Below are 12,725 nucleotides of genomic sequence, written 5' to 3' on the forward strand. Positions count from 1 at the left end.
GGTATCCTTCTGTACTGCCCAAGAGTCCAGATTTACTTTTCTTCCAGTTGCCCTATGGCAGTATAAAGTATCCCCCCTTTGTTCTCTCCTGTCCGCTTCTCCAGCGGCACTCAGCACTGCACTCAGCACAGCGCTTCTCCTCTACTCCTCTCTCCCGTGCCTTTATCTCACACTCCATTAACAACTATCAACTCAAAATAAAACAATACAAAATACAATACAAATAATGTAGATTTGTTTTTATTTTGTATCCGATATTTTTCCCTCAAATATACCCCCAACCATAATTTTCTATGGATGCAGGAGTCATACAAGTTAGCACAGAGTAGTCTTTTTGTAAATGCATTGGATGGGGGTTTATATTTTTTGAGCAAGTTGTTTTTGTTTTAACAGTACAAAATGCATACACAAATAGCCCTATGCTATAAGTTTATTCATACAGCTTTTGGAAACAGTAGCATTTTATTGATACAATAGCATTATGGGATACAGAATTAGGGGATAATCTTAATGGTTTCGGTCACCTCAGCCTTTGTGTTTGGTGTTTCATACTCCATACAGTGCAATGTGGGGAACACATGCAGCAAGGGGCACATTTTTAAGTAAGGACCTGTGAAATTACTGCAGCATGTTTTCTCCCCCTCCTATATGTTCTGAAATGTATTATCATTTCCTCTACTTCCCTGTCACTTAAAATATGTATTTGTCAATAGCCTCCACAATATTATTGTGTACCTTCTGCAACTGGAGATTCAAACGATTCAGGAAAGTCACAGGACTAGTGTTTTCTTTAAAGGTGCATCTTCCATGGTTTTAAGGAAGAAAAAACTTTTGAAAGGACTTCATCTAAGAGGGGTTTTCTTTTCATGTCATACTACCATAACTCTCAAAGTTTTCAACATGTCAGTACATGAGATTTTTCACATGAAAAAAGTGGTGACAGAAACCGGCCCAGCTGGAAAAACCAGCAGCCTGGGTGGAGGAGGGGAGGGCATAGAGGTTGAGGGGGGAAGAGGGGCTGCACGTTGTTTTTTATTCATCAAGAGCTGTGCCACCTGAACAGATCCAATTACTGCAGAGGAAGGATTTTGAATCCGTCACTGCCTGATGGCACACAGTTTGAAAGGTTTTGGAGCGTTGGTGATGCCAGGGGTTGGTGAAAGATCCACATGTTCAGCACGGACGCCCGGAGGCAGACTGAATTTGAATTTCTGGAGGACAAGGGTGAAGAACAAGAAGAGCTCCATCTTAGCCAGGGTCTCGCCCAGACACACTCGGCGACCTACAGGACACAAAGACAGGGATGTGTGGGATGGAGTACACATCAAGCAACTCCAAAAGAGTGGAATCACACTTATTTTCTCCACAGTGCACCCTTACCCTCGTGGTATTATTTTCCACCTTCCCTGTGCACAATGCACAATTTAAAGCTTCGAGACACTGATTTACTTGCCTGATACATTGTCGCACCGGATGTTGGTGGGTTTTGTGTCACATCCTTGTACAGTTCAGTAGAAGGTGATTCTAACTTGGCTACCCAACATGCGTGCTGTGCTGTAGAACAATGACCCAGAACATTCATGGCAGTCACAAAAATGACATTGATAAGGCTAAGTTAAGGATGTGGCACTGACCTGCTGAAAAGGGCATGAAGGCTTCTCTCTTGACAAATTTTCCATGAGCGTCCAGGAAGTGCTGTGGGTTGAACTTGTGTGGTGTCTCCCAGTGGTTCTTGTCAAAAAGCACAGAGGTGAGCAGAGGAATGACTGGAGTGCCCTGTGTGGGAAAGTTAAGGTTTATTTTACAATAAAGTCATCTGTCAACAGGAAATACAAATGAGAAGATCTCAGGTCACATTCTCACTCCAGTAACTAATTTAATTTTGCATCATCTTAAAAATGTCCCACACAGCCCAGTCTGAAACTGAGAAAAACGCAGGAAATGTGTCACAATCTGCGCTGCCTGTGTGAGGTGAACTGCTGTGTCGGGGAGGCTCACCTTGGGGATTCTGTAGCCCTTGAAGTCAATGTCTGATTTGGTCTGATGTAGCAGATTCATGGGGACCACATTAGCAAACCTCTGGATCTCGTGCAGCACCGCGTTAGTGTAGGGCATGTCCTTGTGGTCCTCCACCCTTGGGAGGCGCTCTTTCCCAATCACTGCATGGATCTCAGCATGCACCTTCTCTACAGGCAGAAGAGACAGTCCATGGCATTACGAAGGTGCAGGGAGCGGACAGTGGTTTGAGGAGTTAGCAGCCATGGACTAGACTGGAAGTGAGTGTGGAAAATGGGGAAGAATTTATGGCAAATGTACTGACATTTATTTTCATGCTTGCAAAATATATAATGTGTACATTATGTGTAAATCCCTATGGTAGATAAGCATTTCCAATGATTACTAGAGTAGTTAAATTGGATAGAACAAATGCCTTGTCTGTGTATTATTTTCCTGGGGTTTAAGTTAGTCTGCTTAAATTAAGATCAATATGGGCTTTAAAACAACAAATAAACCCAGGACATTTTGCTCTGCAGCTTTCCAGGACCAGGGATGGGGCCCGAGCTAAATGCCTATGCTTAGATATAGACTAAAAAGGAGACCAACTAAATGATCAGACTAGAGGCCCCCAGGGCTCGTGTCTCAACTCATCCTGTATATGAGGGTATTTAATCATCAGAGGCACACAGCGCAGAGTGGTGGATGTAATTTCAGTTCCTGCACCAAAGAGTGGACACCATGTTTATCACATGGAAATAAGTATTTGTGTTTTTTGCTTCCTAAACAGAAGACAAGAACTGTAAATTATTACTTCTATCTTTTTACATTAATACAACATTAATACTTATTATCTCCTGTAATTTGAAACCTTTAAATGCATATAGACTGCTTCTGAGTCACAGGAAAACATTAGACGTTAATATTAGGATTAAAATATTGAAAGAACATCACCTCCTCCTGCTGTTTGGCAATGAAAGCATCAATGAAGCTCCTCAGGTCATTTCTATCCACAATGTCTTTGCGCTCTTGGTTGTAGTTTGAGAGGAACGTCTGATTCTCTAATGTGTTGCTATACACTTACTTGAAATCCACAAGAAAGGACCCCAGGAAAGGGGAGATGTTGTACAGCTGTAAAACCAAACACAACAGGATGAATGCCATTTAGCAGGAAAAGGTGCAGTGTGTAATAAACTACCTTTGACTTTGAGTTCACAAACTGATCTTAGTAAAAAGTAAACAAGCCAGACATATCTAGTTAACTTTGGCCAGGCTGAAACTTGGGACAGCCATTTTAATTTCTCCTGAATTTCTACACTACCCTTATATGTTTCATCGATACAGACGTATATTCTTGTTTGTAATTTTATTTATTGATGGGTGTTTTATTCTTAACGTATTTGTCATATTATAATTACTACTACAAATGATTCTCTTTCAGTTTAACAAGCTATCAGTCATTATTATGTATTTATTAGCAGACGCCCTTGTCCAGGGCGACTTACAAACTATAATAGCAATAATATTAATAATTAGAAGACCAAATCTTCCATTCATTTTTATCAAATTGATGTACTATTAACAAGCAGTAAAATCAGGACTCAGCTGCTCTACAAGTATTGGAAAAGTCTAAAAATCTAAACATTGTGCCAAACATTTTGTTCACGAGTTCACGAGTGATATTCACCACATTCTTCTCCTGTCTCCCAAACCTGAACACTCACCTGACATAAAGTTTCCTGAGGTTTCTTCATGTCCAGAATATTGAGGTTCCCGATCACAGGCCAGGCAGCCGGGCCGGGGGGGAACCTGTACACAGATAACTTGGAAGGTTTGAAAAGAAGGCTATTGTTAAAATGAAGACACTGTGACAGTGTTCGCCAGCAGCACTGTGATCACAGACATCTTTCCTTGGAGAGTTCCTCTTTGCCTATAGCTACTCCTATACTCGTGAGCCTGCTTTTATACAGAGATGTTGCAACGGGGTAGGCAAACCAGGCAATTGCCTGGGGCCCCAAGCTGGAAGGGACCCCCCAAAGACTAAAGTGGGGCCTCCGAGGGGCAACTAAACGTGATCCACAGCATCGACCGCAACACAAACGGAAAAACTCCGGTACCGGAGAAAACGCCTGCAGCACCCCCCCCCCCACACACACTCACACATGCACCCCGGTAATATTCTGCCTGGGGCCCCTACAGACTCCAGAATTGCCACTGCCATTGGCTTGTACCTAATAGATAATTACTGGTTATTCTCCAACACTAAGGTAGAGTTTACAGCTTTGTAAAGGACATTTCAGTTGATCCTCCACCAATAAGTGTTCCTTTATCCTCTCACCTGATCACCTCACCGGCAGACAAACACTGAACTCTCACACAGAGGAATAAACCTGCCAAACAACGTGCTGAAACTAGGTAATAGGCTGCAATGTTTTGGCACTAACATCATAGCAGTTCATGTGACTGAGGCAGTGGCACAGGCAAGTCCATTTTAAAACCGTTTAAAATAACTACAGAGCTCTTGTTGGGCAAATTACAAGTCCATTTAAGGGTTCACTTTAGGAGCCATAAAGTAATATATCCAGATTTTTGCACTAGATGGTCACTACTTTCAGGACTACTACTTTTTTGTCTGCACAATAATACTTATCACTACTTGAGGTCGCAGGTTAACTCTTATAATTACTAAGTAGATGGGTAATTTCATGCATAAGACATTGAGAACTAACCTGTCCTCCATCATTAACATATTTGTTTCTACTCCTATCCAATTAATTTAGAGTATGCGTTCCCTGAATATATATACAAGTGTATTGAAACTGGGGCTTTAAGCGTTTACTTATGCGATTCATGTAAAATTAATTCCGTTCATGAATATTAACGCATTACTCTATTTTGAGTATTGGGTGCAGACCTAGTTCAACCACAGATGAGATCATGATGTGAAGAAACCCAGCAGCTACAATACTATGAGGTGCCGTTAGGGACATTATCACTGAAATTATCACTGAAAAACAATTGTGCTCTCTACAATGAAAATGCTTGCAATTTACACTTAAAATGCTTGCACCATGTGCAGTTTATCGATCACGCCGGATTGCATCCTCAGCTGGACTTACCTGCACATTGTCTCGTTGATTGTCTTCACCTGCACCCCTACCTCTTTGTTAGTACTTAACAGAGACAGGATGTAACCTACTGACTGAGCACATGGAGAGGAGATGCGGGGTGCAGTAACATCCCGACCAACATCCAAATCAAGGCGCAGGGTTGGAGGGAAGTAGAAGGCAGAGGTGGTGAAAGATACGGACAACGGAAAAGAGCTCCCCGAAGAAGGATTACAAAGGAAGCCCTTGGAGACTGGATGTTGATAAAGGAGACTTAATTGCTAGAGACGACAGAGAAGTCTATGGAGCGTTAAGTATTCTGCACTCCATAGTTTTCAGTGTAGAGAGCGCAAGAGTTTCAGTGATAATGTCGCCTACAACACAATGGAAACAATGTTTCAACGTTGTAACCGTCGTCGAACTGACATTTAGAATTGATTGGATTTGCAAATTAATCGACGTAGAAATGTCAACTCCAATTTCAACGTCGTTTTGTAGTCAGGTTGTGACGATGATCAAGCAGAATGCAACGTGGGTTGACACTGATGTAGGACTGCTGCCACGGCTGTAATCAATTAATCTACACCTCCTTCCGACTAGCCAGTCAGGCTATGCTGACAATTAACACTTGAGATATTCAGTCATTTCCTATTAGGCTATAGGCCAGAGATTCATTTTCTACAGGGATTAAACTAAACTGGAATATAGACCAAAGAGTCACCGGCTACCAGCATAAAAAGTTAATCATTTTATTTTACAAAAAATTATAATTAGTAATAAAATCAGCAGCACATTAACACACAATTGGGATACCACATAACGTACACTTCATTCAAAGAGTCCCTAAATCACCCATACTATACGTGCACTGGACTATTGCAACTAACCCGAACTAATTAATATAGTGAAGAAAACAATAATTTCACCTCACAATAAATAAATCACACAATTATAAACAAGAAACTGCAGTTTGAGCTCTTATCTAATCCCAGTTAAATAGCTATATGCTTAATAAAAACCCATCCACATATTCCCATCAATAAAATATACCTTTATAATCCGAAACCCAGACACAACTATGAGGCACTGTTTTATTGACCTAATTCACCCCGTGGTACATACACTATGGAGATGCATACACTACATACTGAGAAGAAATTCATCTCTGTATGTAGCGTATGCATCTCAGTAGTGTTTGTACCACGGGGTGAATTATGTCCCTAACGTCACCCCATACACAACGTGGTTTGCGAGAACCCAGACACACCCGTCCACTGCCGACGGGACTACAAACTCATATCAGTGATAGCCAGGGGCGATTCTATGCATAGGCAACCTAGGCGGCCACCTAGGGCGCCACCTGCAGGGGGGGGCGCCGATTGGCTGTCTGACTGCTGCTCTCATGGAAAGACCGAAATAATGTCTGTTTCCAGTTTAAAATACTTTCAGAGGGTTTAACAGACAAGAACAAAGTGATAATGTGAACAGACGAGTCTTAACTGGGATTGGTGACCTATGGGATTAGTTCCTATAGGCTGAGGCTATGCCTTTAAAAGGCTATAAGATGCAGATTTTCTTCAAACTTTATTCACTTTTTCAGTTTAGTTAAATTAATCAGATGATCTAACTGCAATCACGGGGGACCTTTGTCAGGAGGTCTCATTTAACACGGCAGAAACGGCTTTTCTGAAAATGACTGCAGCTGAAATCTTGTAAAACGAAACCAATTTCTCCATAAGAAATCGAGCTTAAAAACAAGATGCGTCCCAATGGAAGCCAACGAGAGATAATTAGGGCTAATGGCAAATAACTGGTGAATGTAATCATATTAGCCTTATATATAATGTAGCCTATGTAATAAATTAATTCATAATAAACAAATGTGAGATAATTTACCTTACAAAATACGTGACAGCTTATTATGATGACAATGATCACTTATAATAAAATAATAATATCAGTAATACTATTGCCTTGGAGGGGTTATTTTATTATTTAAAATTAAAAAAAAAAAAAGTAATAAAAGTAAAATGTATCATGTATGTGTAAATGGAGAATATAATCTCGTAATCATCGCAAAAAACAGATCTTATTTTTATTGATTGTGTTTCCAAAATTAGGCTAAATAGCAGACATGAAAACCTTCATTACATTAGTATTACTGCTTACAATGATAATCATAAAAATAATTGTAATATAATCCAGTCGCTATATATTATTTTTTCATTGTGGCCAAACCATGCCTCAGTTTGCTCATGAATATTCAGCGACAGCACTTCTGCAATAAAGCGTCCCTGTCAGGCCAGGTGAAAACATAGCTTGTTGAAATAATAACGCAAGAAATCTTTGAATATGAAATTAAGCAGGTTTCCCATTATATAGATAAAATCGCCACAGGAACTCCTTGCAATCCCACAATGCACCACTCATGCTCATCTTGACCATCTTGTTAGTGGCCTGAAAAGTGTTTGGCCCCCCTAGTCACTCTATAATTTATCAGTTAAACTGTAAAAAATATATTACTAGTAGTCCGTGTTAATTTGTGTCATATATCAGGTCTCAAATAAACATGAATTTGTTTAATTACAAAATATATATTGTAGCGACCTTGCCTTCTTTGGATCGCCATACAAATGAAAACACTCGGAGCAGAGTTTTCCAAAACAAAGCTGTCGTTTATTAATCTTTGCTCAGAGGTAAGTCCACTTTCCCGCTTCTGATTCTCATCAAACGCACAGGTCTGTCTTCTCACTTAGCTCCAACTCGACTCAGACTCCCGGCGTGTCACCACGCCCTTATATAGCCCCTTATCTGGTGACTGCTCCCACCCAATCACCGCTCAGACACAAATACCCACAACATCCCTCCCAAACCCAACACAACGACACCCCAAATGTAACACACTTTTGCACTCATGCACACACACAGATAGACAGACAGAGTCCCCAACTGACTCACCCACCTTGCATACACACTGTTACACTGTTGCCTTTGGGCTGCCCTACTGGAACATTCACACAGACACCTGCCAGGATCGCTACAATATGTAATATTTCCCCTGACCTGTGATGGCGTGGCTGCTGTGATCGGGGTAGTTTTGGTAAATGTGTGGCTATTTTATAATAGCAAATTCATCAACTCAGGCTGAAATAGACTTAACCTGGCAACCCAGCTCTGGAAGCTGAACCACTTACGACAGACAGGAGAGGAAAATCAGACCATATCCAACACAGAGGGATCTGCTAAAATAACCCCCTCTTCAGGTAAGTGTAGCAGTGCAGTGGGCTAGTGATGTTGGAGCCCCTGCATAAAAGGGCAAGTGAACCCCATACAGACAAACCTGTGGTGTGTTAGTTTGGAAACAAAGTATCGAGCAGGGGTGAGAAAACCATGGGTTTATTTTACTTTTAAAGCTCTCTTGTTTATGTCTTTTTAAATATTGTGGGCTGATGATTTAATTTTAATTTAGAAGCGTGAAGATTCATTTGTAGAGCTCCTCTAGACCCGAGAGCACAAAGCACAGGTAACGACTGCAACGAGCACAAGTTGTGTGTGGAGAGTCGAGTTAATGCTGCTTCTGACTGGGGAAGGTTTTTTATGTATTAAGATTGTATATCTTTCAACATTTTAATTGTATGATTGTTTTAAAAATGTATTTTAAAATGTGGAACAGTTTATAAATGTGTTTCTTTTGCAAATTAGATTCGGTTGTTTCATGGTTTGGGTTAATGATGTCTTTTTGTTTCCTTTTAGAATCAAGTGTCACGGTTTTAAGTTACTGGCTTGTGTTTTTAAGTTACTGGCTAGTTTTATTTTCACTATATTTACACCTTGTATTTGTTGTATGTTCTGATTCACTTGAAAGTGGTTTTCTTATGTTCTGGTAAATGGCAACAGCTGCATCCAACAACTGTTTATACCTTGATCTGAAAGCAAGAAAATAAATAACTGTCTCCAAATTGCTGCTTTTGTGATTTAAATAAGATAACAAAGTGTACTACTGTCTTCCTTGATTAGGACTGTTACTGTACCTATGCAACATAAGTATGAAACTTATTGCTAGCTAAATTAAGAACATAAGACAGTGTCCAATCGAGAGGAGGCCATTCACCTCATCGTGCTCGTTTGGTGATACAAGGATCCTATCCAGTCTGATTTTAAATGTTCCCAAATTTTCAGCTTCAACCACATCACTGTTGTAGAGGCTGGGGCTCTAGTTTCCATTTCTAAAAATCCTCCTGTTTAAGGAAGTTAACAAGATGTAGACTGCTATGTGAATAACAATTATCTAACCACCCTGTCCTTCTCTATACTTAATGTTGTCTGTACTTGACATGCTTTATATAAAAATAGGAAGATCTGTATCCAGGCTGCCTGTACCATACAAGGAGTTGTTTTTCTCTGCGGTTCTCGAGAGAAACTGTCAAAAATATCCTCGGACCCTCTCTGTGTTACGAGTTCTGAAATTTGACAAATTCCATGTCTGCCCAGCAACTAGATCTGTAATATGTCCTAAAGAGACTGACATGTCTGTAGAGATTGGCAAAGAGTGTGTTGCGTCATGTACTATATCCTATAAGTGTGTGTGTGTGTGTGTGTGTGTGTGTGTGTGTGTGTGTGTGTGCCTTTAAGGTTCTGCTATCAATAGAGACCGCCTCTGTGATCGATCACATCTTTCCAACAGCTGTTTGTATCGAAAAAAACTTTTATCTTCTCATACTTCTGGTTCTTCAGTCTGACTTATTGGGAAAATCCATACACCGAAGTTGGATTCAACAACTGGGGAGTTTGTTCAGATTGTGACGCCTCTCTGTGTGAAGAAATGTCTCCTGTTTTCTGTCTTGAATGCCTTGAAGCCCAATTTCCATTTGTGTTCCCAGGTGCGTGTGTCCCTGCTGATCTGGAAAAGCTCCTCTGGTTTGATGTGGTCGATGCCTTTTATGATTTTGAAGACTTGAATCAAGTCCCCACGTAGTCTCCTCTGTTCCAGGGTGAAAAGGTTCAGTTCCCTCAGTCGCTCAGTAGTACATTCCCTTCAGAACTGGAAAACTGTACTTGCCTGTGTAAATTGGAAGTTGTAAAATGTATTATTTTGAATTGCTATGTTTAATGTAAATTGAATTTATAATGTTTGATGCCTACTTAACTGTATTTTTGCACTTATGTTGTAAGTCACCCTGGATAAGGGCATCTGCCAAGAAATAAAAATAAGTCTGGTTGCTCTCCTCTGAACTGCCTCTAGAGCAGCGATATCTTTCTTGAAGTGTGGAGCCCAGAACTGTCCACAGTATCCAGATGAGCTCTAACTAGTGCATTGTACAGTCTGAACATCACTGCCCTTGTTCTCAATTCTACACTTTTGACAATATACCCTAACATCCTGTTTGCCTTTTTTATTGCTTCGCAACATTGTTTGGATGGAGAAAGTAAGGAGTCCACGTAGACTCCTAGGTCTTTCTCATGCATAACTACATCTAGTTCTATTCCTCCCATAGTGTAATTATAGTGGACATGTTTGTTACCTGCATGTAATACCTTGCACTTGTCCACATTGAATTTCATCTGTCAGGTGTCGCCCACAACTGAATATTATCTGAGTCCCTCTGAATAGCCTGTGCTGCCGAGATTGTATCTGCTGAGCCACCTATTTCAGTATCATCTGCAAATGTGACAAGTTTGCTAACTATCCCAGAGTCCAGATCATTAACATAGATTAGAAACAGTAAAGGCCCTAGTACTGATCCCTGTGGAACTCCACTAACAACCTCACTCCAGTTAGAAGCAACTCCTCTAATCGACACCCTCTGTTTCCTATACATCAACCAGTTCATAATCCATCTACTTACATTACCCTGAATGCCTACAGCTTCTAATCTGAGGATCAGTCTTTGGTGTGGATCCTTATCAAAAGCTTTTTGAAAATCTAAGTATATCATATCATATGCTTTCACATGATCCACAGCTGCAGTTGCATGTTCAAAAAATTCTAATAGATTAGCAAGACATGATCTGCCTCGTCTAAACCCACGTTGACTATCTCCAAGAATATGGTTTTCATTAAGATGCTCCTATATTTTTCCTAATCATTTTTTTCCAACATTATACAGGTGAGACTGATTGGTCTGTAATTTCCTGGCTCAGTTTTGTCCCCTTTCTTGTGGATTGGTATGGCATTTGCCATCTTCTAGTCAGTTGGCACATCCCCTGTTCCAAGTGTCTTTTGGAACACACCACAAGAACAAGCAGGAACTAAAGACAGCTGCAGTGCAGACCTGCCAGAGCATCACCAGGGAAGAAACCCAGCATCTGCTGATGTCTATGGGTTCCAGACTTCAGGCAGTCATTGACTGCAAAGGATTTGCCACTAAGTATTGAAACTCACAATTTAATTAATGATTATGTTAGTTTGTCCAAATACTTTTGAGCCCCTAAAATTGGGGGGTCCACATATAAAAATGGGTGTAATTCCTACACCGTTCACCCACTTTGGATGTAACTATTGTCAAATTAAAGATGAAAGTCCCCTAAAAGTCTACACTTAAAGCACTTGATTGTTTCCTTTCAAATTGATTGTGGTAGCGTATAGAGCCAAAATGATGACAAGTGTGTCACTATTCAAATATTTATGGACCCAACTGTATATGTGTATATATATATACACTCACCTAAAGGATTATTAGGAACACCATACTAATACTGTGTTTGACCCCCTTTCGCCTTCAGAACTGCCTTAATTCTACATGGCATTGATTCAACAAGGTGCTGAAAGCATTCTTTAGAAATGTTGGCCCATATGGATAGGATAGCATCTTGCAGTTGATTGAGATTTGTGGGATGCACATCCAGGGCACAAAGCTCCCGTTCCACCACATCCCAAAGATGCTCTATTGGGTTGAGATCTGGTGACTGTGGGGGCCAGTTTAGTACAGTGAACTCATTGTCATGTTCAAGAAACCAATTTGAAATGATTCGACCTTTGTGACATGGTGCATTATCCTGCTGGAATTAGCCATCAGAGGATGGGTACATGGTGGTCATAAAGGGATGGACATGGTCAGAAACAATGCTCAGGTAGGCCGTGGCATTTAAACGATGCCCAATTGGCACTAAGGGGCCTAAAGTGTGCCAAGAAAACATCCCCCACACCATTACACCACCACCAGCAGCCTGCACAGTGGTAACAAGGCATGATGGATCCATGTTCTCATTCTGTTTACACCAAATTCTCACTCTACCATCTGAATGTCTCAACAGAAATCGAGACTCATCAGACCAGGCAACATTTTTCCAGTCTTCAACTGTCCGATTTTGGTGAGCTTGTGCAAATTGTAGCCTCTTTTTCCTATTTGTAGTGGAGATGAGTGGTACCCGGTGGGGTCTTCTGCTGTTGTAGCCCATCCGCCTCAAGGTTGTACGTGTTGTGGCTTCACAAATGCTTCGCTGCATACCTCGGTTGTAACGAGTGGTTATTTCAGTCAAAGTTGCTCTTCTATCAGCTTGAATCAGTCGGCCCATTCTCCTCTGACGTCTAGCATCAACAAGGCATTTTCGCCCACAGGACTGCCGCATACTGGATGTTTTTCCCTTTTCACACCATTCTTTGTAAACCCTAGAAATGGTTGT

At 40.8% G+C, this 12,725-nt stretch overlaps 1 protein-coding gene across 3 annotated transcripts; it reads right to left on the reverse strand.

Moving 5' to 3' along the window:
- Window positions 1–224: 224 nt before the first annotated feature.
- LOC136763539 (cytochrome P450 2K1) lies at window positions 225–5,364 on the reverse strand. Of its 3 annotated transcripts, XM_066717604.1 has the most exons (6): window positions 5,115–5,364; window positions 3,720–3,804; window positions 2,950–3,126; window positions 1,999–2,186; window positions 1,635–1,776; window positions 225–1,282 (listed from the first exon to the last, which is right to left on the reverse strand). In XM_066717604.1, exons 4-6 carry the CDS (start codon window positions 2,113–2,115, stop codon window positions 1,098–1,100), a joined length of 444 nt encoding a protein of 147 aa, XP_066573701.1. In that variant the 5' UTR covers window positions 2,116–2,186; window positions 2,950–3,126; window positions 3,720–3,804; window positions 5,115–5,364; the 3' UTR covers window positions 225–1,097. The 3 variants fall into 3 exon arrangements, with proteins under 3 accessions (XP_066573701.1, XP_066573700.1, XP_066573702.1); XM_066717603.1 differs by lacking the exon at window positions 5,115–5,364 and having other exon boundaries at window positions 1,999–2,181; window positions 3,720–4,112; XM_066717605.1 differs by lacking the exons at window positions 225–1,282; window positions 5,115–5,364 and adding an exon at window positions 1,353–1,554 and having other exon boundaries at window positions 3,720–4,119.
- Between the last annotated feature and the right edge of the window lie 7,361 nt (window positions 5,365–12,725).

This window comes from Amia ocellicauda, chromosome 11 (genome assembly GCF_036373705.1).
Source record: "Amia ocellicauda isolate fAmiCal2 chromosome 11, fAmiCal2.hap1, whole genome shotgun sequence".
NCBI classification, from domain to species: Eukaryota; Metazoa; Chordata; class Actinopteri; order Amiiformes; family Amiidae; genus Amia; species Amia ocellicauda.